The following is a 25,678-nucleotide window of genomic DNA, read 5'->3' as shown; positions in this document are numbered from 1 at the left end:
TCAGGAGCCTCTTCCCCACAGGTGCCCGATGGCTCTGTGGTGGCGTTAGTGTCCAAGCAGGTGACAGCCTACAATGCAGTGAACAACTCCACCGTCTCCAGGACCTCGGCGAGCAAATACGGTGAGTCCCTCACACTGTCCTGGGGGAGAGGATGCCCTGAGCAGCTGTTGTCATGTTGGCAGTGCTGCTGGAAGGCATGGACCCTCGGGGCAAGGAGCTGGGGGAAGTCAGATTGCGGGGGGGGCAAGGAGCTGGGGGGAGTAGGTGGGGGTCAAGGAGCTGGGGAGAGTCAGATTTGGGGGGCAAGGAGCTGGGCGGGGGGGTGTCAGGCAGGCTGCCACAGGAGAGGAGAGTGAGCTGGGAAGGAGCCCCTGGTCACGGGTGGAACTCGGGTGCAGGAGCAGAACCTCACCCCCTAGAGCAGGAAAGAACTCTCACCTTTGCGAGCATCTTACAGGCAGGAAGACGCTTTCACTGTGTGATACTCATTATCGTGCCTGAAGTTCATAACAATCCAGTGGATTAAATAATTATTATTTCCCCCTATTATGCAGATTAGCAAATTATAACTCAGAGGCACGGCAGCACACTGTGTAAAGGTCACACCGGTATGAAGCATTTAAGGGAAGGTACAGGCCCAGGTCTCTGGCTCTGAGGTGGGGGGTCAGGGGTGGCACTGGATGTGGCCTGGAAGCCCAGGTGCCACCCTGTCCCGCCACCATCTGAGTGCCTTGGGGCCCGCCGCCTAACCACCACAAGACCTGGTTTTCTTAACAGCAAAACAGGGTTTGGAAAAACCTACCAAAATGGCAGGATCGTTCTGGAAAATCAATAGATCATAGAACAGTGCCGTACACCATAGGCCCTTCATTGTCTCTTCTGTGCAACACTCGCATTTCAGCAAATAAGGGGGAAGAAATGGCCCAGGCCAGGGGGGGAGCGTGCAGGTGAGCAGCTGACGAGACAGCTCTGCGGCTGGTCCAGTCATTAAGGGAGACAGGCTACCTGCTCTTACGCTGGTATCTAATTGGCCACACAGAACACATCCTGAGACATGACTTGAGAACTCTTACCAGGAACGTGTAAAAGAGGACATGCTTATATTTGTACAAGTTGAATGATTCCAGGCTGGCGAGATGCAAGTGTAAGAGGGAGGGAAGCGGAGTGGGTGAAGTAGCCACAGGTTTCCCGGAGTGGCGGGAAAGGCCCCCAGCTCCAGGGAATGGACTAAGCCAAGGCAGGGGGACAGGCAGACACCCACAGGAAGGATGGGGCAGTAGTTGGCCTCGGCTGTGGTGGGTGCTCTGTGAGTAAGGAAGGCTGAGTACCCTCACGTGTGGCCCATTGCATTGGCAGAGAACATGATCCGGTACACGGGCAGTCCCGACAGCCTCCGCTCGCGCACGCCCATGATCACCCCCGACCTGGAGAGTGGAGTCAAGATGTGGCACCTGGTGAAGAACCACGAGCATGGGGACCAGAAGGAGGGGGACCGGGGGAGCAAGATGGTGTCTGAGATCTATCTGACCCGACTACTGGCCACTAAGGTATCAGACTTCAGATGGGGCAGGACACGTGTGAGTACAGTAAGGGACTTCACCCCCTTCCCTGTCCCCCCCCAGCTGTGACAGACCCAGCATTTGCACCAGGGCCCCTCTACTCATGACAGACACTGGCAGCACAGCATGCCTTCCCAGCACAGAACCTCAGAATCCTTCTCACCCGGGGCTCCAGGCAAACCCCACCCACACATCAGTGTTGGCGTGCAGTCCGAAGTTTCGTTTCCTTCTCTGTGCGGTTTCTCAAACACAGAGGCCGCATCGGTTCACATTCTTCTGCCATCCTCCTGAAAGAATGGCTCCTCTCTGGGTGTCGTGCAGTCTCTAGTGAGGGAACGTGGGGCCCATCGGTGACTTTCCAGGCACCGATTCTGAGCCTGGTTCTGGGGACATTCTGTGCCAGCCGTTAGTCTTTCGTTCAGAAGCTGGCCTGGGCCCTGCTCCGTGGAAAGCCGAATGGGTAACTGATCATTAGCCGGAGCGAATAAGGCCCAAACCAAACCAGCAGATTGTGTTTGTCTGCTCTGACCCAGTGAGTTGCTCATTAGCATTTGCAAAAAGTGCTAAAATAACAACGCCAAATGGTGTTCAACCAAACTGCGTTTTGGCAGAGGAAGGCTTAGTTAGGTCCAGTCATCAGTGGTGTATCTATTCCCCACATGCAGCGGAAATGTAAAGCCATTAGAGACAGAGGAAGGGAATGGGGGAGGTTTAATGCATGCACTTCCCTGGTTCCACCCAAGCTGGCCCGGCTCTGCCCTGTCCTCCCCTCCCCACGAGAGGCAGACTGTAAAGCCACCCTGAGAGCGCCCTGGGGGAGCCGTGTGTGAACCTGTGCCGCCTCCCCAGGGCACGCTGCAGAAGTTCGTGGACGACCTCTTTGAGACCATCTTCAGCACCGCGCACCGCGGCTCTGCCCTGCCCTTGGCCATCAAGTACATGTTTGACTTCCTAGATGAGCAGGCGGATAAGCATGGCATTCACGACCCGCATGTCCGCCACACCTGGAAAAGCAACTGGTGAGTGAAGGAAGAGCAGAGGACAAGTCCGGGGAGGCCAGCCGAGCCTAGGGCAGCGGCCACAGGCCATGGTGGTCGCGGGCCACCTTCGCCAGCAGGGACTCTGTGCAGGCTCTCTCTGGGCCTCCCCACCCTCCTACTGTTTTTGTGCTCACTTCTGACTAGTCAAATCATCCTTCTTTCCTAGCAATCAGTGAGTCAATTAAAAACATTTATTTAACCAACTAACTGAGCAAAATGTAACCTGCCAAATATCGGCAGCCAGGTGGCTCTCACAACCAGGTACCTCCAGTGTGCCTGGCATTATGCTGGGCACCGAGGATACAGGGACCATTAACCAGGGCCCCTGCCCTCCGGGGGCTGGGACGCAGGTAAGAGACAGGCAGGCAGCTGCTTGGACAGAGGCCTGTGTGCACCTGGATTGCAGAGCGGCAGCACCCAGCAGCGACTCTTTGGCAGGTTTTGAAGGGTATTTCTGTTCTCTTCAGGAAGCGGTGGGCTGCCCTTCCCACAAACTCCTTTTCCAAACTCCCTGTGGGGCAGAGACCTTCCCATCACCACCTTGTCTGCCTCTGAGACACCAGGACTCTGTAATTGCCACTCTGGGTGTCTCCACTCCGGTCTCTCTCTCCTTCCACGTGCACATCCTTCCCCTTGGTCTGTGAGCGATTCATGCTCCAGGTTGAGACTGCAAGGTCAGACATCAGGACTCAGTGCCAGGTCTGGAACCTTGCACAGAGCAGGGACTCGATAAATATTAATGAAGGTGCAGGGCCAAGATGGTCTCTACTTGGGAGTTCGACGCACCACAGGCAAACAAAGCGGGCTCATCAGTTCAGAAGTGCCTCCCTGTAGCTTTAAGTGATTCTTGTCCCAGGTTGTTCTTCCCCAGAACATTCTCCCAAGGTAGCACGAGCCTGCTGGCCAGCACCTGCCACCTGCTTGGGCTGGTGTGGTGCTAGGGCACAGCCGGGCACCCTGATATCCTGCCCGGAGCCCCAAACCAAAACACAGAGGAGGGCAGAAGGCAGCCTGTGGTACTAACACGTTGTTTAGCCTCCTCACTTCCATATCTGAGGAATAGTCTGGTCTCCACGGGAACAGGAATCAGGCAGGGACGCAGGCTTGGGCCATAGTTAAGGGCAGGGCTAACCCCATACGGATTCTCAGTGAGAGATTGCCCATCACGGGCTTCATCCAGCCTTTCTGAAATGAGACTCTGAGAGTGGATTCCCCATTCAGTGCAGCAACACAGGACGGAGGCTGTTCACACCTCTGAAAGTCCCCCTGGTTTGGTCTCACATGGGACTAGGGCTCAGCCAGAGACAACCAGCCAGAGCCTGACCACGAACCAACCTGCCTGCCTCTAGGTGAGGTGGTGTTTAGCCATCTTAGGCAGAGCTATTCCGAGGGGCCCGTCCCCACCTATCAAATTTGCTCCTCTCAGCCAGTGTCCCCACGTGTCACTGTGTGAATGCCAGCCGTCTTCAGAACCCAGGAAATGCTCTGTCCAGGCATCATGGTCCAGCTGGGAGAGCTGGTATCTTCAAAACATCCCTACATGCCCTTGCAGCACATTATAGTAGATCTCCTGAAATAGTAGCTGAACTGTGTTTCAGCCCATACCTCTGCTGGGTGAGCCACCACAGGATATCACAATGTCCTGGGTGGGGCAGACCCTCCCTTCCAGCCAGTTCTTCCGAGGAGCTGGGGGGAGTCAGATTGGGGGGGGCAAGGAAACTCAGTCCCCACGGAGGAAAGCTGGGTAGTGGGCCCGGTCCCAGGCTCAGGGTCTTTCACCAAAGGCCACGCCCTGACCCTCCTCATTGCTACCCAGGCAAGCAGCAGTTAGCCTGGAAATTATGAGCTCTGCGTATTGACTTAGAGTTAATTGTCCCTGATTGAAAAGAGATTGCTTCTTTATTCCTGGACAAAGTGGCAACTCTCCCCACCGCCTCCCTCCACATTCCCTACCTTCTCTCTCTTGGATAAATCTCCTGCTCATTTAGCCTGAGTGACTGCAATCAACCAGAGATGAGTGCCATGGCTAATGTTAATAATATGCTAATATTTCATTAGGCAGGAGACTCCGTGTGGGGCCCTGGCTTCCTGGTCTGATGTGCCTGTCAGCACAGCTGGCTTAGGAGAGGGCGTGTTGGGGAGAAACAGCCAGGCAGCACACATGGACTCCCAGAGTCCCTCCTCCCATGGCACTTCGGGAAACAGGAGGATGTGGACAGGAGACCGTGTTGGCTGGGCAGCCGGGAGGCCTTCACCTGGGCTCTGAGCCCAACTGTCATGGTCTCCCCTGTGACCCCGGCTTACACCCCTGTCATGACTCTCCGTGCTGTCCCTTTATGTCCTACCTGAATTTCCCAGGATGAAGTAGGTGCCACTTAACACTGTCAGACTCAATGCTGCCTGCCTGCACCCTGCGATGTACTTTGTAGGAACTTAAATTCTTGTTGACGGACTGGCAGTTTGAATGTGAGGTCTGGCTGTGTTCATAGCATTTGTTGCGTGTATGTACTGCCTGCTGGGAGATACAACATCTCTAGAAATGTTGTACCTGCTGCATTGAAATAATGTTATTCAAAGAGTTTAAGTTCTAAGAAGCAACCAAACACATAGGGACATTCTAACCATTCCCAACAGTGAGAAGAGCAACCCAAACAACTGTAAAACATCAGGGAAGTGGCAGGAGGTGAGGAGGTGGGGTAGAGGGAGGGAAGTCACAATCCCTCGCTTGATGCCCCCTGCTCCCTGACCTGTGTCTCAGTGGCCGATGGCGGCACGGAATCCGAGAGCCAGCAGAGGACAGCCCGGGGGCAGGTGGGCAGGGTTCTCCCGAGACCCTGTGACCCTTCTAGCAACAGAGAGTGGCTGGCAGTGACCAGACCACCAGGCACGGTTTTTCTCCTCTTTGCCTTTGGTTAGCTGAGGCCCCTCCCGGCATCATTTCCCCCACACCTTCTCCCAGGCCACATCCGGCGAAGGAACACCTGTGCACCTTTACAGCTCAAACCATCAAGGGCCATCCCCTCCGTGAAGACTTTGCAGATACGTCCCTCTGGGTGGCCCTGCTCACACCTCCCTGAGTCCCACGGTGGGACCGCCCATCCTTCCATTCTAGCATGGACACTTCTCAGAGCACGTGCTTGCTGGCGTGTCTGACTTCCCCAGGAACCCACCGGAATGCAGGTCCTTGAGGGCAGAGGATGTGTCTTGTTCACACTGCATCCCCTGTTGCCAGCACGGTTTCTGGGGTGCAGAAGGTGCCAACTGGGAGAAAGAGGGAGGGGAAGGAGGGGAAGGAGGGGCGGATGAGGGGCTGTGAAGGTGTTGTTTTCTAAGTGACCGGCTTGGAGATGAGAAACCCGTTAGCTCCTCCTAAACTGCTCCCTTCTCACACCTTCGCTATGTAGCAATAAGCTGATGTTCCCGGGCAGGGAAGAGGGGTGTGACTTCTTCCAAGCCCTGCAGTGGATGGCAGAGAATAAGATACAAAGCCTAGATTCCAGGCTGTTCTTAAGGTTCGCCTGTATGCAGCATGGGGGGCAGACTGTGGAATGGAGCATCAGAAAGCCAACTGCACAGCGCCCAACACGGCTCCTCCAACCCCAGGCCTGTGCTGTGAGGGACACTGAGCCTGCAGCCCTGCGTGGCATCACTCCCTCCCCAGTGCCCATCCACACTGTCTCTCTGGATGGTTAGCCTTGCTGATCCTCCATTTCCCTGAAGGTAGATTGGTGGCATAGAGATGGCCCTTAAGAATGTCAGTCCCCAGCCTCTTCTCTTTCTCCAGAGAGCTCTCTGGCCAAGTTACGGGCCCCCACCTCATCTCCTCTGACTGTCTGCCTCTTCCCTCCACACAGTCTGCCACTGCGCTTTTGGGTCAACATGATCAAGAACCCCCAGTTTGTGTTTGACATCCATAAGAACAGCATCACAGATGCCTGCCTCTCCGTGGTGGCCCAGACCTTCATGGACTCCTGCTCCACGTCGGAGCACCGGCTGGGCAAGGACTCCCCCTCCAACAAACTGCTCTATGCCAAGGACATCCCCAGCTACAAGAACTGGGTGGAGAGGTGAGTGCTGGGGTGGGCGCCATGGCTGGCAACTTCCCCTGTTAGGGGTCCTCCTCCCGCTCCACAGTGGGTGGGGCTTGCAAGCAGGTCGTTCACAAAGCCAAACCCCACAGTTGCAGCACCCACACCCTCACGCACCCTGTATTGTTGGCTGAACGAGAACTGAGGAACTTGGCTAGGAATTTTCATGGGGCTCTGCTTCCCTGCCTGGAAAACCCAGATCTTAGTGGCTGAAATATTTTCTAGGCCCAGGAAGGAAATATAGTCCCTTGCTCTAATTCCCCGCAAACAATAAATAATAAAAATAAAAATAAATACTTCGGGGACCGAATAGCTTCTTGCCACAAAAAGGCTGGAGGCCTCTCCCCATCTGCCCCGGTCCATCTGGCAGTCCTGCCAGCATCCTGTAGGATGTCATTGCCACTCCAAACAGTTTCTCACTGTCCCAGTCCCTGGACTCTCTCGCTGTGAGCCCTTCTGCCCTGGGCCTTGCAGTGCATTCTCAGCCATCGCGGCCCCGATCTGCTCACAGCCTCAGCCAGTGCACCTGCCACTGAGGGCCCCCTGCAAGCTGTGGAGCGGGGCTGTCTGGGTGTAAAGCTCACTCCTGGTAAAGAGCACTTATGGTTTATCCAGGCCGCATCAGCTCCCTGTGCCAAGCACCTGAGCTAAGCAAACAGCTGACGCTTTATTACTTAATCATGACACTGGCCCTGGAATATGAGGTCAGGATTTACTACCTCATTTTGTGTCCATGAAGGTAAAGAAATGTACATACAGAAAGGCTAAGTAATCAGCCCAAGATGACTTAAACGTGATCCCCAAATGCAGCTGACTCCCACATCTCTTTCCTATTATGTATGATACTTTTAGACAGGGCCTCTGCCAATGCATAGGGTGTGCTGTGTGGGTTAAGGGAGGTGTCCTTCCTACCGGCCAGGGTGCGTGGCTTGCACTGGGAACAACCTGCACAGTCTACACAACAGGCCTGATTTAGAGTCCCTCTCTCCTTTTCTCAGAGGAGCAAAAAGCTCAAAGTTGGTGCCTTTTCAAAGAGTAAAAGAGACCAGAAATTGTTCCTGACTTGGTGACCAAAGACAAAATGTATCACTTCACCACGGCGTTGAGACATCATACTTGTGCATGCCTTCCCTTGTGCAGAGGAAATGACAAAGGGGGTGGGTCCTGGCCACCTCAATAGCAGTTCTCCTACAAGGGTTGACTCCTTTTCCCCTCTCCTCTCGGCTCTTTGATCTCCTCCCTGCCCCTTCCTGTTCAGGCATGTGGTGGGCATGCAGCCCTGGCAGGCAGTGAGAGAGCTCACTCTTTTGTTCTTGTATCTGATTGTGTCCGAGTCACCAGGAGAGGCTCTTACCTCCCTCTACGTGTAGACAGTGGCTCATTCTTTGACAGTAGACCTGCCAGGAGCAGGCCCTCCTTTGTGGTCAGCTGGCTCTTCAGCAAAGAGAGAAAGAGGCAGCAGCTGGGGTTCTTGGTTATCCCTGCACCGAAGCAAGGTCTCTGTGATAGGACCACTGGCAGGGATGACGGGAGAAGGGATGTGAAGGGCTGGGAGCATTTCTGAAATATCTGCATAGAGGACGCTCCCTGAGCATAGCCGATTGGAGATCAGCTGGTGGAGATCAGAATAATGCATGCACCAAGCTAACGGGCTCTCTTTCACTTGATGCTAAATGAGATTTGTGCCATGCAGCTGCTATGGGTCATGAGTAACCCCAGTTCATTTTGTTATTTTTAGGAGTGGTTTGATGGTTTCTACTCCTTATCCCACCAGTTTCTTAGCAACCTGTGTCACTCTCAGGAAGTCATTTTTCTCTTGCGTGAGGTCCCAACTCCCTTCTCCTCTCATTCTGAGATGAGGGTACAAAGATGGAGGGGTAAGGAAACCATATTACACGTCTGGAGACCAAGCTTCTTGAACTTGGTGATGAACAGATCAGTCCTACTCTCATTCCCGGGAGACTGCCTCTGAGCTTGTCTGGCTCCCTGAAAGGGACCCACTCAGGACCCAGCAATCCTGGACTCCCACTCACCTTTCCACGGGCACTGGCAGCCTCCAGTTCAGAAGAACAGTGGTAGAACGCCCTCCTTCTGTGGCTGTGGTCCTCCCACCTCTGAATCACCTGCCCAGCTGCTGTGAGGACGCAGACAGCCTGCATAGGACTCGGGCTCTGTAACTCACTGCACCCTCCACACATTGGAGAGGCCTCTGTCCCATCCCATGAAGAACCAGGGGTTCCCTGGCCACCCTCTGTACATAAGGGGTAGAAAGTGTATGGATTTACGAGGCCTCTTCACTCTGTTGGCTGAACAGCCTGGATGATTCTATCACATTTCTGCTCGTTTGTATCTCCTGGAATTTCATCCACTTGTTCTCTGTCACATTCTTCCACCCATTTCTGCCTCCAAGTGCCTTGCAGTGCTGATGGTTGGGGGCCCACTACAGACTCCCAGTCTTCGCTGCCTCCTTCCAGGCATCGGGGCTTTTGCCGTGGCCATATCTAGAGAAAGAAGACTCTCTTGGCTCCTAGCAGCAGTCAGCTGCTACAGAGAACTCAACCATGCCTGTTGTGTCACCATCAGTTGTCATTTCATCACCAATAGCAGAAAATGTTCCTGTTCGGTAGTAATTTCCTCTCGTGTTAAATTGGAAGAGCTTCAAGGTTGTCCCCGAGGCCACATCAGCCTCGCTCCTTTGCAGCCACAGGCTTTCCTGTGGGAATGAGTTCAATGGCCCACAGCTGGCCCACTGTGGGGGTGGACGAGGGGCGTGTCACACACAGGAATGCCATCGATCATAGGTGTCACCGCATGGAAAAGGTTACGAATTTTAAATATTTAAATATGCCTCCTAAGGAAACCATCCATTCAGAATGCAAAGCTGTGACAGTTCACCCTGGGAGCAATACTGGAAGTGAAGTATAGGCATTTCATTAACTTGTTCATTAATCCCCGGGTCAAACATTTATGGTATCCATCATGGCTGCATTGGGCACTCGGGAGAGATTAGACTTGATCCTTCCCTGTGGCTCTCGTGGTGAAGGACACATGGACAGGCACTGGGCAAGCCCCAAGAGCCATAGTAGGGGCACTCGGGGAGTGAGGTCAGTGAATGATTCACAGGGGAGAGATGTGTGTGCAGCCGCCTTGAAAGGCAAGTATCCGGGGACATCAGAGTATCAGGCCCCAGTGTTTTGCACATCTGATCTTTGTCCTGGAGGTATTTAAAGGGATGACAACACTTTGTTCTTCTCTTAGAGTTCAGGGCTTGGAAACCACCTTCTTGATCCCAAAAGTAGAGCTGAGACACCCACCCTTACACACCAGGCTCATCCCATAGAAGCCCATAAATGCGAAACCCTGCAGACTGGCCAACAGTGGAAGATCCAGCTCTCTGGGGCCCTTCCCTTTAGAACAACTCCCCAAGGACTAATTTTGGGACCACAGGGTGTAGACATCCACCTGGTATGAGAAAATGCAGCGAAGAAAGCTGGGAAAGGCCAATGATGGGGCCTGGGCCTCCTCAGTAGGTTTTGGCTAACCTGCCAGGGCCTGGCCAGCTAAAGGACCATCCTGGTGACTTTTAAACACCCATCTCTTCTGAAGAAGGACTCAGCTGCAGGCAGAAATCCCATAGGAGCAAGTTCATGTACAGGAGCCCAGGCTGACCTTGCCCTTCCTCACTGCACAGCCAGCTGATAAGAACACTGGTTGAAGTTCATTCCTGGAGCATAATTGCATTCTTCACAATCAATAAGGCTGCTCGGTGGTGGAGCCCAGCACAAAGACCGGTACAACAAGGACCGAGGAGGAGGCAATTGTGCACATAGCAGAGAGATGCCAGGGCAGGGTCATTATCAGGTTCAAGGGGTACTGTCAAGAAGGTGGAGCTGGACAGTAAGGAGATGGCAAGGCAGAGGTGCCAAACCCTGCAGGCAGGATGGGCCCACTCAGCACCAGGCAGGGCCAGGCTGAGAATGGGACAAAAGTTCTGCAAGCCCCACATTCATCCAGGCCATTGTGCTGTTTGTTGCTGTGATTTAGACCTTGCTGAAATAGGACATGTAGTCTATCTGATGGTGGGCTAGTATATGGCCCCAGACAGGCACTGGTCCGATCCAGAGCCCTCCACACAAGCAACAGAGGAGACATGGGGGCTGCTCAGTGTGGACTTGAGAGAATATGTCAGGTGGGGCCAGGTGGGGCCATGGCCCACAACTTCAGATGAGAAGATCAGAGCCCCTGCCCTCTCCCCATTCTACTCTCAACCCTGCCCCACCCCCTCTTTCTCACACAGACACACTATTTAAATATTCCCTTGGGAGAAATGGACTGGGCTTTCAGTGTGATACAAGCCATTACAAAGGGACAGAGTGTGGACATCTGCTGTCTCCATGGAAACATGGCCACCTACCCCAGGGACGAGAAAGGCAGCAGGGGGAGCCCTGGTGCTGTTTGCAAAAAGCCTGACAGAACCACCCATCTACCTGTGAAAGGTTCACAGGCAGGTAACGGACACAGCAGGAGTCTTTGCTTGTGGTGACAGTCTTGACAGTCCTGTCCTGTCGGGGGGACCTGAGTTTCCATCCTGGTCAGTCACTCTGACTGCCCAGAGGTGACAGAGTGTACTTGCCTGGAGGGACCTCTGACCCTGGCCGTGTTAGCCTGGAGTTTGGGTCATTTGTTCGTTTCTCACCAGTAGGACCTGAGAACATAACCTGACAAACATACTGTGCTCAGTGGGCATGGAATCGTGAGGGGACAAGGACACAAATCTCCTTGGGAGTGGCCAGGCTGGGAGCCACCGAGTCCCCTAGGTCTGTGCTATGCAATGGAACATTGGCATTTATTGTGTCCCAGCAATAGTGGCAGTGAATGGATGGAACTTTTATACCTGGGATGCATTAAGTGGCCAGCACCCTGAGGAACCTGAGGATGTCCTGGGTGGGTTGCAGGCCTGGAGGGGGCTCCCTGGTGTGAAGCACAGGAGCCAGAATGAGACAGGACCCAGAATGAAGCCTAGACTTGCGAAGATGAAGAGGGACCAGGGAGTAGAGGACCCTGCCCTGAAAGAAGCCTGTGACCGATGGAAGTCCAATGAGATGGGGCAGGACGGCCTCTCCTGAGCCCCGGGCTCCTCTGAAAAAGGCCATTTCATTAAGCGCTTGTCCTTGTGCCTATCTCGACAGCACGTCATGGGCCGAGACCTCCCGCCAAAATGCAATCAGTTCAACCACGCAGTTGGCGAATGTGTCTGTGTGGCGGGTCCCAGAGGGATGGAGATTCTCTCCCACCAGCCTGTCCCTTGCCAGAGGGCACAGAGTTCATCTCCCTCCCACTGCCTTCCTCATTTTCCAGACAAAACGACAGGTCTGCAATCACAGTGCGACCGTGGCTCAGAGCAGCGGCCATCCTGCCCCACCAGCCCAGGGACGCCCTGGCAGCACATGGAACTGTCATTCCGTGGCAGGCCCTTGAGCACAATACCAGCCTGTCACCCCACTCCTGGACACCCCTGGGGAGCAGTGGAAGTCGGGGACCAGGACTGATGGGTGCATGGTCCATGCAGTGAGGAGTGTGGGAGAGATACAGGGCTGGGGTCCCGTGTGAGACTGTTCCAGAGCCTCTGAAGATGCCCCTACTCTTACCTGATCAAGCCGTGGGTCCTGGGAAGTCCAGGGCCTGTCATTGTCACCCACACTTACACAGGTGAGAGTGGGTGCCTCTCCTAAAACTGTGTGCCCCAGATGTCTCACTTGCCTCCCCTAGTCCCTGCCCTGGTGACTGTCCCCACCCCCTCTGTTTTAGGTGCTTGGGCTTGCTCTCCCAGCACCGAAGGTCCAGCAGGACTCTGGGTGTGCGGGATTCTGTCTCCTCATCTCCCTGCTTGTGCAGCTACCTGGTTCCATGCAGAAGGTGCCCGGAGAGGGTAGGCGGGACTGTCTTTGGGGCAGTGGGCCCTTCGGTTACTCATTAGGAAACTGCACAGCTCCCCTTTGGCGGGAGAGTTGAGGTTTGCTGCATAAAATGTCAAATTGCAGAAATTAAAAATGTAAATGCTGGCATCTAATTAACCAGTTGACAGCAGTGCACAGCTGCAAGTGACAGTGACTGATTGCCTTCTGCCAGCCTCAGTCCCCAAGCAGCCCCAGCTCCTCCCGGTTAACCCCAGGAGGGGAGGACATCAAAGCAGAGCAACTGCTTGGAAGAGCCTTTGGGGCCCATGGAGGGACCTCTTATGTGTATGGGAGGGGGTGCCAGGGGGACATGAGAGACTTACTGGACCTCGATGAGAGCAAAACCAATGCAGAAAACAGCCCCTCCTTTCTCCTGGTCCTACCCCTGTGCATCATCTGACGGTGTCTGTCCACTCCCTACATCCCTGCCTCTGTGCCTCTTGCATCCAGAGCTGCAGAGGGCTCTCCTGGGCAGACCCCGCAGCCCAGATGGGAGACCGCCCACCGTGGTCCCCTGGGGTCACACACAGGCATCGCTGGTCCAGACAGTGCTGGCGGTGTCCCTCTCCCCTCCGCTCCACGTGCACTGCTCCAACCCCTTTCCTCCCCACTCATCTCGGCAGGTATTATTCGGACATCGGGAAGATGCCGGCCATCAGCGACCAGGACATGAATGCATACCTGGCTGAGCAGTCCCGGATGCACATGAATGAGTTCAACACCATGAGCGCGCTCTCGGAGATCTTCTCCTACGTGAGCAAGTACAGTGAGGAGGTGAGCCCCACCCAGACACCTCCTGCCTCTGCTGGGAAAACTCTGCCCCAGGACTCGCGCTGCACTGCAAAGACACCAGAAACATTCCATTCTGCACTTTCTGCATTCATCCCTGTGCTTCTCAGACATACAGATCAAGTAGCTGTTTCTTTCCTTGTTTCTCCTTTGTTCCCATTTCTTCCCTGCTATTCCCTCCCTTTATTTTTCCCATTTCTCTATTTGATCTAATTTTCTTTGAACAAGCTATTCCCCTCCCCCATGGGTAGGCCATATGGTCTGGCATGGTATGGTGTGGTACAGTATGCTATGCTAGGCTATGCTAGGCTATGCTAGGCTATGCTAGGCTATGGTATGTTGTGTTACATTAAAGAGCTGGATAGATGCAGAACAGACTAGAATGAAATCTGCTTTTACTTGCTATGCTCCCTGCTTGGAAAACCTTACCGAGATCACTGCCACTGCAGACACCACCTTCTTTCTGGTTGTAAAGGTGTTTATGTGAGTTTTCTTGGTCATGCCAGCTTAGACCAAGGGTTCAGGTCCAGGCTCCTTGTGTCTGAGCACAGGAGGACCACCTTCTCTATGTCCTGGCTTCTCTCCCTCCTCCCAGCCTCGTCACCAAGAGAGGGTCTAGGAGCCCCAGGTGGAGGCAGGAGCCCCAGCAGGGTGCAAGGCCGGGCGTCCTCCATAACCAGGCTATGAACCTCAAGGGGAGGGGCAGCCTAAAGCGGGCAACTGGAGGGAGGGACCTGACGCCAGCCTGCGGGCCCGTGCTGGCCCAGGACAAGGTGTGTACCTGTCTGTGGCCACACGACAGAAGTAAGGACGATGTAGAGTACACAGTGTGTGAATGCAACAGAGTCACCTTGGAAGGAACAGTTCCTTAGTCTACAAGGCACTTATCTGCTGCCGGGGTTAAGACACCCATCCTTACAAAACATTTGTGCCAGTAACTGGTGATTCTTGGCTACATAAGAAGTTGGCAGCTCTATTCTTTTCTTCCCAATTAAAAATGCATGAAATCCAAAGCTCAGGAAGCCTCCCCCATCTCTCCTCCCCTCTGCCCAGCTGCCCCCTGCCCCTCCTGCCCCCAGCCCCAGTGGATTCCACCCCTGTGTGCTGTGCGCCCCTCCTGGAGCAGGCATCCTGCAGTGAGTGCCCATGCATGTTGCCTGACTTCATCCTCTCCCCTGGAGCAGCCCAAAGGGGGCTAGTAGTTCCCACATTGTGCAGATGAGGAAATGAGTAACAAAGATGGGGTTCAGAGAGGTTACATGCTTGTTTCATCCCAGATCACCCAGCCAGAAACTGGCAGACCCCTTATTCAAACCCACATCTCCTGAGTCTGAGTCAAATTTGAACACTTTTCTTCCAGTGCCACAAACGTTTGCGGTCATTTTCCTCCACCAACCATCTGATCTCAGAAAAGGTTCTGGCAGATATTATCCACTAGGTGCTAATGACCAATAAAGCTTAAGATATATTAAGCTTCTAGTGGTATTTGTTTCTTAATAGACAAAGTGAAGCCAATGGGTTAAGGCTTTCCTTTATTGGGTGGGGAATTTCTTAATATCTGCAAAATCACGTTCCCTGAGACGCTGGGGTCTGGAGCTGCCTGAGGTGTAACACGCAGGTATCTGGAGCATCCTTGCGCAGGTGTCTTCTGCCCACTGTCAGCTGTCCTACGTGGGCAGTAAAATGTACACATTTACTCAGACATGCTGATCTGCGTGCTGACATCCTGTATTCATTGGCAAGCAGGTGCCCAGATGTTGTCCCTGCACCCGAGTGCCCTCCACACTCCCCATCCCGGTTCCTTAGGCCGTCTGTCTACCCAGCAGCTTCATGTGTGCATCTTCACATGCACAGGTTTTCCCACATCTCTGACTCCTCCCCCGTCTGCGTGCACCCTAAGAACACAGAACATATACATGCAAATGGTAACCTCCCTGTTCTCGTCCCTTCCACAGATCCTCGGACCTCTGGACCACGATGACCAATGTGGGAAGCAGAAACTGGCCTACAAACTAGAACAAATCATAACCCTCATGAGCTTAGACAGCTGAGAACCGTCCTTCCAGGGCGCCCCCCCTGGAGGGAGGGACACACCAAGCCGTGCCTCAGTCTAGATTATCATCTTTACCAAGTGCAAGTTCCGACTGGCGTCAGCAGCATCCCCTGAGCAGTGCTCTCTCTCTCTCTCTCTCTCTCTCTCTCTCTCTCTCTCTCTCTCTCTCTCTCTCTCTTTCTTTCTGTCTCTCCCTCCTTCCTGGATCCCTTCTCTTTCAGTTGCTTGGCTAATACCCTGAATCAAACCACCAACCCTCAGCTAGTCCTGGATGGCCAGTCCTGAAGAGAGGAACTAGACCAGAAGATTCCAGAGGGGGCTCTCTTTCCCGGCTGACCCCACACATCAGCAACAGGGCCCACAGATGGATGAGGAGCCATGGACAGAGGACATTTCTACTAGTATGCTGCTACTTCACCTTCCACTTCCTGAGAGCCCCACATCGGTCCGAACCTTGGCCTAGAGAAGAGGCAGTGAGCTCAGTATTATCTCTGCTGGGAAGACATCAACTGGCTCTACTTCCCCACATTTCCATCCCCAAGGGGTCAGTCAGTGGTATGATCCCTTTGCAACTGTGAGAAGAAAGGCCACACATCCTACATATGACCAGAGTTGGGGCCAGGGGCTGAGGAGTTGGGGGGTGCTCTGTGAGCTGTCTGTCACTTGTTGGGTTGGCATCCAAAGGCCTCCTTGTCCCTTCCAGTCTTCTTGGAGTTCTTCCAAATGCCCGTAGGGACCTGTCTGCCAAGCCTCTTCCCCTGCCTGTGGAAAGCCAGACAAGAGAAAGAATAGCAGTTACATTCCACCGTGGGGATACTCCTAACCTTCTACTCTAGCTTATAGTGGCAGAAATGTAACATGGAGGGTGAGAACAGGAGAGTTCATCTACCCTGGAAGCAGAATTTGTTGTTTTCCATTCACCCCCAAGTGCAAGTGAATCCCAACCATAGGCGCAGGTGTACCATTGCCTGGTCCTCCACTAGAGAAGGCACCTCCATCCCCCTTGGTCATCATTCATTGAGGGTCAACATAGAATGCAGAGTGCATCCAGGAGATTCTACCTCCAGCCGTTTTCATGGCTCCATCTCCACCATGCTTCCTGACAACTCTATAGAAGGCTGGGGCAGACAGCATAGCCTCTGTCACCCTGCAGAATCTGCGGCCATTGCTATATGGATAACTTTGTCACTGGACTGTCCAGACCTCCTGGGCTATTATTTCATCAACATCTCAGTTGTCTCTTTAGCCACTTTCCTCCCTCATCTCTTAGCAGTCATCATTGAAGGAAATGCACTCAAGCACAGCTTCATGGAGACCAGTCAAAATGCCAGACAAACTCAGCCCCTGGCTTGTCAGGTCTGGGAGGACCAAAAAGTCAAGCTGAAGGTCATGGTCAGAAATGGGAGGAGGAACATACAACTGACCTCAGCCCTGACATCTGTCTCTCCATCTGTCCTTCCATCTATGGATGCATCATTTTAGCCAGCCAGGTAGCTATGCATCCTAGGTGAGCATGGACTATGGTGAGAGATGCTCTAATGAGAGTCACGGAAACCTGGAATCGTGAAGGGACTGTGGAGGCCATCTGGTCCAGTCTCCCACCACAAGCAAGAATCTCTCCTGGCAGCCCTGGTGACCAGTTGTACACCACTCTGGGGGACAAGGAAAAGCATCATTCAAGGTGGGGTTGGGGGCGAGTCTTCCCTTCACATCTGCAGCGTCAGACATCATTCCTTGTCATCCACTCAAAGGAGCCCCAGTGGAAAGGGGAAGGAACCACATCATTTCCAACTGTCTATGGAGCATCTTGTACTTTTAAGAAGGCTAACCCCTTTGGATATGAATATGTGTGGATGTGTGTGAGCTCACGCGTGTGCACGTGTGTGTGTACGTGTGTGTGTACGTGTGTGCACCTCAGTAGGCAGAGAGCTCAGAAGGATTTCTTGTCCTGTGTAGGGGGATATTGAAATGTTTCTTTCTTTCTCTACCCTTGCTCATCAGTTCATCCTGCAGCTCCAGGACATTTCAACACTTGCTTTCTATGCTGAGTGCTAGTGAGTGCAACGAGAGGTCACCTGTCCATAGGAAATCAGGGTGGTCACAGGCCGAGAGAGGCCTGGACTTGACTGGGGGCCAGGCAGTGGTGACCCAGAGCAGGGCATCACGTGGCATCAGGGAGGACACACGGTGGACAAAACACGAGAAACCTAACAAATGGGAAGAGAAGAATGGGGAAAGATGCATGTCAAGGGGGGAAAATAACCAAAGGTTTTGGCAAATGAAGTGCCAGGTGAAGAAGCATGGAATTAAGGAATTTCTACCCTAATCATTTGATTTTTCTCCCAAGAAGCCAGGTGCCCTGGCAGGCCAGGAGGGAAGCATGTGGGAGGCGGGCTGAGGAGGCAGCTCGGCCGCTAAAATATTTTTGCACATGTCAAGGATTGGGGAGGAGAGAGACACAAACATATTTAACACAGATTTGCTGAATGGAAATTGTGTGTGTGTGTGTGTGTGTGTGTGCATATGAGTGTGTTTTTACTTATTTTTTAAGTTTTGCACAGATAGAGAAAAAACGAACAAGCAGAAAACAAAGACTGTTACCATGGTTCTGCTGAAGCCTCTATTTTTTACTGGGTTATTGTTATTGGTGTTGTTCCTTTGTCGGTACAGACTTTTCTTTCCATGTTTTTGTTGTAAGAGAAATTTTGAACACCTCAGAGAAACATAAGTGTCAGGAAGAAGGGGAGAGAACAAGGGATGGACTTCCCTGCTCTCCTCACTTCTCCGAGGGAGGAGGACAGGCAGGTTTTTCTTTACTTGGTGGAAGGGTTGTTGCTGGAGCTTTGCCTGCCCGCAGTCCTGGTGGCCTGCATGGGGACTTAGGGATGGACAGACAGGACAGAGTCACACAGAGCCACAACCCACCTGGCCCGGCCCGGCGAAATTCTTCCCTTTGGCTGTTTGTTTGTTTTCCATTTCTTTCCTTTGGGTTCTTGGTGCACGTGTGAAAGGCTTCAAAGCAAAGGCAAAGCTGTCCTTTCCCCAAATCTTTCCAAAACTACCCTTGGGATCCTCATCCCTCGGGAGGCCTGAGAGCTGCCCAGGCGGCATGGGGGCCGCACGCACCCACGCAGGCCTGGGGAAGGGAGGGAGGTCCCCTCATGCCTTTCCTCTCTGGCACAGTTCACTAGCAGGGTCACGGTTCTGTTTGAGGTGGGACCTTTATATGATTCCTGGAGTCCTGGGCAAAGAGCAGGGGAGAAAAGGCCACCCTCCCCTCCCCTTGCACCCCTCTCTCACCCCCCTTCCCTGGAAACCACCAAGGTCAAAATGGTACGAGGGGATGACACAGTCAAAATAACTGGCCTGGCTTACCTGAGGGTTTTTAACTGAGGGCAGATGAGCTGAGGGCTGGTAGGGTGGGAAGTGGGGGAGCTTTGCAGGGTCCTGAACATAAGAGAATGGGTACATAGAAGCTGCAGATGGATCATTTCTAGGGGGTGGGGGGACACAAGTCCATCCAGGTATAGGGTTTGCCACTCCTTGTAAAGAGAGACCCTACATTTGTTGGTAACTACAAATGGTGCCATTAAGTGGAGTTGGCTATGGTGTCAGTGACTTCCTCAGGAAAATATTTTTTCTTGCCTTCTTCTTTCAATGTGGTTTTACATTTGGAGACCACCTGAGTGTCCCACAGGCGAAGGTGCGTTCACACCCCCAGAATGACACGCACACCCATAGGGAGCCCCCAGAGCATGCGGGTCGGTGAGTGAGGCCTGAGATGTTTGAGAGAGAGAGTCATTTTAAATAAATCCCAAAGTTTGAGGCAGACTGTCCGGGGCTGTGCCCAGTGGTGAGGTCTCTGACCTTGTCCCCTCACCTCCCTGCCGGGGGTGAATGTCCATGTTCTGTCCCAGAACCCCTACCCCCACCCCTGTCACGTTCCCAAGCCAAGGTCCTCGTGCTCATGTCCCCCTTGCATGTCTGGCTTCTGAGTGTGCCTCCCTTTGTCCCTCCTGCCCCTCCTGCACGTGTAGCCTCTGCCCCAGGGCCAGTGTCCACTAAAGTACCAGAGCCACTGAGCCCCTCATGGGCAGCTCCGCCCTCACAGCCCAGCCCTCTGACTGCCTCAGGCCCATCTCCCTCCCCACGCTCCCTTCCGAGGGGTGTGAGTGGTCGGCGCCCTTGTCCAGCCAGGACCCCCGTCAGAGGAGCCCCAGCAACCAAGACCAGAATGACCTCCACTCTGGGTCCGAGGCAGATCCTGCTGATGCTGCTTTGACCTAAAAGGAAAGCCCTTTTCCCTTCTGTCTCCTTTCTCGGGACTGGGGGGCGGGGGGTGTTGGGGAGCACTTTCTTGGCTTCACAGGATGCAAAGTCAAGTTCTTACGCTCAGCTCAGAAGGTTAAAGCTAATCATCAGTCATCAAGAACAAACATTCCCGCCTCCGGAGAGCCCAGGATGGAGGGAAGGCACAGGGCAGGCTCTGCAGGCAGAGGTCCATGGCATTTTCCTCCTGGCCCTTCCAGGAATGGCCCGCAATGTGCAGTCCCAGCTCACTCTCTGAAGCATTTCTGTGAATAAATAGCCTCCAGGTACCAGAGTCCCCACGTGTCCCCAGAGAAGACCCTTCTCCAGCCCCAGCCCCCCACCCACCCCCAACACACACCCAGGCAGATCCTGGCTCCCTCCTGGCCTTCCCTCCTGTCCGGGGAGTCGGAGTCCACCTCCAGGACCTCCTCCCTCCTCTAAGCCCCTCGCCCCTCCCGTCAGCCTTCAGGACAGGTGACAGAGGACCCCGAGCCCCAGCTCCTCCATTTCCTTTAAACTGGATGTGACCTGCTTGTTGGAGGCTTTGTAGCTGTATATTTTTTCTCTATATAATTTAAGTGTCCGAGATTAAGGAGGGAGCACAGGTGTGGACATAAAGTCCAAATTACTAGTGGGGAGGGAGAAGCGAAACTACCTGCCAGTTCGAAGAGCGTGAGGAGAGCTCAGGGCGGGGGGATAGCGCCCCATGTCGTTAGAGAAGTGTGCCAGGACATTTCCGGGCTGTGGCCATGCCAGGGCCAGCGTGCCCGTGCTGCTCAGCTGCTCAGTGCTTCCCTGCCCCTCTAATCGCTGAGCCCACAATGCCACCCCTTCCCCCTGCCTCCTGCCACGTCACCGCCACAGGTGCAGCAAAGGAGAGCCACAGGCGACGGTGAAGAGGTGGCCCCACTGTGAACCTCTCCTCCTGGTGCTCCCAGGTGGGCAAAGCCTACCCCAGGAAGCTAGGTGCATGGCCCTCTTTTGTGGAAAGGAATGTCTGCAGGAAAAGTCTCATGAGAGACCTTTTTCTTTTTTTACTAAAAGTCTTTGCTTCCCAATAAAATTATTTTTTATTAGGGAGAGTCTCCAACTTCATAAAGTATATAGGATTTTTGGGTTGTGAAAGTAATACATACTCAGAGTCCAGTTAAATTCCTTGAGTAGACTAGTGACTACTCCGAAGCAAACATAAACAAAACCAAACCCTGATGAATAAAAAGAGCTTTCTATCTGTATTGGCAGAGAGAGTGAGGTGGGCCTGGGTCAGGTGTCCGGGGTCCGTGACCCCACATTCCCGCCCCTCCACCCCTGCACTCTGTCCAGCTTTGTCTCCGCTGCCCCTGATGCTGAATCCTGCCTTTTTCTCAGCTTCCCCAAACTTCAGGGAGACCCTGCGAGGCATTGGGCATGGAGGGCCCGCCCCCTCCTCCAGAAGGCACATGCTCTTGGCAAGTAGGCAGGTCTCCCGCAGCTCATCTTCCACGGGGCTCTTTACCTGGCATTAGAACTTCTTTTGTTCATATCTTTGATCTTCCGACTCAAGCACATTTTGTAGAATTCGGAACAGAGGGTATATTAAGACCAATGCAAAGGGCACTAAGAAACCGAGACCACTTTACAAGGTAGGACTAGTGATCACAATTCAGTCCCGTGACCAAGATGGTACGTGTCCCCCTATGTTCTCCTTCCCTTCCCCAATGTTCCCGTCAGCTTGTTGGCTCGTCAAACCTTCCGTTCTTTAAAAAGAAAAGCTAGTTTACCTCAAAGAATCTTGTTTCCATTTGGAAACCAATGACTTTGCGTTTTAGAGTGGACAACCCTCCCCTCCCAAACTCCCTGTCTGGGCACGGTGGCCTTGAGGCCAGAGGTCCTGGCTGAGTCATGTGTCGGCTGCACTGACCAATAACAAGAACCCAGACCCTGAGATGGGGAGAAAGGATTGGATGCAGCTGCCCTCCTCCCCACTTTACTTATAGGGACCAGCCTATCTCTTCCAGCAGGGTCCTGCCAGGTTGCCACAGTGACCAGGAACTCCAGGGTACCACAACAGACAATGGCTCAGTGAGCCAGGCATGGGGGAGAAGAGTCTGCCTGGTCAGATGACCCAGAGTTAAGTCTCCAGTACTAGAGGGAAGAGGAGGAACAGGAAAGGATGAATGGGTGGTTTAAGGAACAGGCAGGAGCTTTTGAGTCTCAGAGGCCGCTGAAGGATGTAGGGCAGGTCGCTCCTGCCCCTGTCACCCCGTTCCAGCCCCACCCCACTTCTGGTTCCATAAAGCTCCCACCTTGAACACTGAGCCTGAGAACAAAGCAAAACATATCTTTAGACAACAGTGTTATAATGAGCCTCAAAGATAGGTAGGTGGCATCTATTAGAGGATGAGGGTCTTCTGGTTTTGATTTTTAAAGAAGAGTATCCTAGTAAGATTTAAAAAAAAAGATTTTAAAAAAGTTTTTAAAAAGGAAACCTATGCTATTTCAATTGGAGCCCAGTTGTAACTTGGTAAAGGCAAGCTCCTGTACCTTTGTTATAATTAATTGTATACCTGTGTATGTAAATATAAGGCATTCCTATTTTGCAGTTCAGAACAAAAAAAAAACTTATTTGTAATATAGAATAAAGTTTATTAAAAAATAATAAAAATGCAGTTTGGAATTGGGGGTATTTGTTTTTGTGACTGGCTGGAAGTGGGTGGGGAGAAGACTGTCCTTATGTGGGTGGTGGTTGTAGAGATACGGCTCCTTCTCTCTCCAGCTATGTGCTGTCTAAACTCAACCATCAGAGGCGCAGCCTCTTACTTAAGCCTCTGTCCTCACTTATGAAGCAGACGCGTCCGGAAGCAATGATTCTTCAGGACAGGGAGACCGGCCTGTTGTTCCCAGCCAGCAGTCTTCACTTCTGTCTAGAGCCCCATCAGCCTCTGAATCTATTAGAGGATAGGTTCAGCCCTCCTGAGAGTGGGCTCTGGGGAGACACAGGTTGCTACCCCTGCTTTAAGTCTTCTTGGCAAGCTACACCTGATGTAAATGACTTTATCAGTCCCCCTTCCCTATTTTGATAGAGTGTGGAGATCTTGAACCCAATTATGTCGCTGGGGTAGAAATAGGAGAGGGAGAAAAAAGAGAACAGGAATGGGTGGTGGTGGAGGAAGGGAGGGAGACAGCACTTCTACCAGCCCATGCTTCCATCCGTGGCCCTTGCTGGCCTCAAGGTAGTGGGGCGGGGAAAAGGGAAGTAAATGCAGAAGGGGCAGCATCAGCCCAGGCTTGGGCCCAGGAGAGCTGCGACCTCTGCTGTCACTCAACCAACTGCTCTTGGGCAGATACTTGCCCCACTGAGCCTCAGGCGAGTGGATGGAGAAGGCTGAGCCCCACGTCTCCATGAAATTCCAGTGTCATCATTATGCAAAGTGAAAGCCAGGAGAGAAGAGGATCAGGGGAAAAGCAGCTCAAGGAAGGCGAGATAGAAAAGTAGAAAAATGAAAAAGGGAAGAAGGGAGGTAGGAAAGGAGTGTGGGGAGATGTAAGACAGACCGTGGGGGCACCCACTGCTGATAAAACTTCCAGCACGTCCTCCCTCCCCTGTCTCCCTACTGGCTCCCAACCACTACCCTAGGCTTCTCCAGCCTTCAAAGCAGAGCCCCTGGGGGAAGTAGAGCGTGTTCACTGCGATGGGACCTCTGGGGCCACAGAGAACAAGGTCAGGAGGTGACTCGGTGAGTGTCCACAGGAGTTGAATCCTAGCCTTGCACGCAGCACGACCCATCTTCCACAGGAGCTCCCTTCTGAGATAGGCGGGGCCACCCAGGAAAGAGCCACACTCAGCACAGGCACTGGGACGCCACGGCCTCTGGAAGACGCGCCCGCACAGCTGATAATGAGAGAGCACCTTCATCCTTGGGACAACCTGGGGACAGACGACACCTGCGAGAGGAAGCGGGAATTAGTGATCCTGACCCAGCACACAGAATGGATTGAGACCAACAAAGTCATTTTTTGTGTTTTCTTTCAGTAGTTCAGACTCACAAGGCAAGTGTGGTTCATGAACAGGAGATGTGTTCCCTCTCCTGCACAGTGAGGCAGCTGCGGGTGACAATGACCTCGTTGTGAACGTTCAGACTGGGATGCCACAGGTGGCTACGGTCCTGCCACACCCTCTGACTCCCTTACCTGTGATCTCATGTGTATCACCACAGCCACCATGACCTACCCCTTCACTTCTCAGTGATCATCTCTCCTTATTCATAAAAGGAAGATAGTTCTAGCTGTTCTGTGAAACCAAGAGATTGTGGGAAGGGTAGCTTAAGATAAGTAAAGTGAAAAAAAACACCTACAGTGCACTATGCAGGGTCACACATACATGGAGTATTGTTATTAGTCATAAAGGTGATATTGTACAAACAAAACGGCAGATCGAACCTGGGGCCTCAATAACCAACTTAGAATGTAGGCTGTATTAGCCACCTGGGGCTGCCATAGCAGAATACCAGGCTGAGTGGCTTAAACTACACACATTTATTTTCCCACACTTCTGAAGGCTGGGAATCCAAGGTCAAGATGCCAGGATAGTCTCTGGTGAGACCTCTCTCCCTGGCTGCACACAGCGGCCTCTGGTCCTCACATGGTCTCTCCTCTGTGCATGTGTGAGCTCTCTGCTGTCTCTTCTCATTAGGACACCAGTCCTGTCAGATTAGGACCCTACTCTTACAACCTCATTTAACCTTAATTACTCCCTAAAGACCCTATTTCCAAACTCAATTACATTGGGAGTTAGGGCTGACTATGGGAGGGATACAGGTAAGTCTATAATAGATTCCTTATTTATTCATTGCCAAACAGTAAATACCTAACACCTTTTGAAATATGTATTTGTTATTGTTCGACTGTGAGACTGTTGAGGGCAGAGACCATATCAGTTGAATTTGTGTCCAGCTTCGTAAGTGTCCAGCACAGAGCGAGTGCTCTATCAATCATAAACAGATGGAGGGAGGGCAAAGGGAGCAGGACCAGGAGGAAGCAATCAGCTATGAAGTTGGTTATGGGGTTAATGTTTCCACTATGACTAGCTGTAACCCTACTTTTGCCCATCCCTGTATGCACCTCTATGTTTGTTGCAGCATTACTTACAATCACCAAGGTTTGGAATCAGTAAATGAGTGGATAAAAAAGCTGCGGTACCCTAGCAGTTTGGCTCAGTGGGTATAGCGTCAGCCCCTAGCGGACTGAAGGTCTCTCTCACATCAATGTTTCTCTCACTCTGTCTCTCCCCCTCCCTTCTACGCTTTCTAAAAGTCAATGGAAAAATATCCTCAAGTGAGGATTAACAACAACAACAACAAAAAAGATGTGGTACATTTACATAATGGAATATTACTTGGCCATTAACAAATAAGGAAATCTTACTTTTTGCCATAGTATGGATGGCAATACAGAGAGTATTATGCTAAGTGAAATAAGCCAGTCAGAGAAAGACAAATATAATATGATTTCACTTATATGTGGAATCTAATGAACAAAATAAACTAATAAACAAAGTAGAATAGACTCATAGATACAGAGAACAGACTGATAGCTGTCAGAGGGGAGGATGATTAGGGGCTAGGTAAATAAATAAATAAAGGGATCAAGCAGAGGGAAAAAAATCATAGACACAGACAACAGTATGGCAGTTACCAGAAGGAAAGGGGGTGGGAGGAGGTGGAAGAGGGTGCAGGGGGATAAGTGGTGATGGAAGGAGACTTGACTTGGGCTGATGAACACATAATACAACTTATAGATTATGTATTATAGAATTATACACCTGAAACCTATATAATTTAACCAATGTCACGCCAATAAATTCAATAAAAAATTTAAAAATGAAACCCTTAGTGATTCTCT

The 25,678-nt window shown here is 52.4% G+C and overlaps 1 protein-coding gene across 1 annotated transcript in view; it reads left to right on the top strand.

The window, feature by feature from the left end:
* Positions 1-22,459, top strand: part of PLXNA4 (plexin A4) — a 418,177-nt gene extending 395,718 nt beyond the window's left edge. The window contains 6 exon segments of the mRNA XM_080663238.1: positions 22-121; positions 1,358-1,548; positions 2,410-2,579; positions 6,455-6,667; positions 13,269-13,419; positions 15,390-22,459. Of these exon segments, the coding sequence (XP_080519364.1) occupies positions 22-121; positions 1,358-1,548; positions 2,410-2,579; positions 6,455-6,667; positions 13,269-13,419; positions 15,390-15,485 (921 nt within the window). The 3' untranslated portion in view covers positions 15,486-22,459.
* The last annotated feature ends 3,219 nt before the right edge of the window (positions 22,460-25,678 follow it).

Source organism: Plecotus auritus, assembly GCF_963455305.1.
Source record: "Plecotus auritus genome assembly, chromosome: 4".
NCBI classification, from domain to species: domain Eukaryota; kingdom Metazoa; phylum Chordata; class Mammalia; order Chiroptera; family Vespertilionidae; genus Plecotus; species Plecotus auritus.
This window is presented reverse-complemented; position numbering and strand designations above follow the sequence as displayed.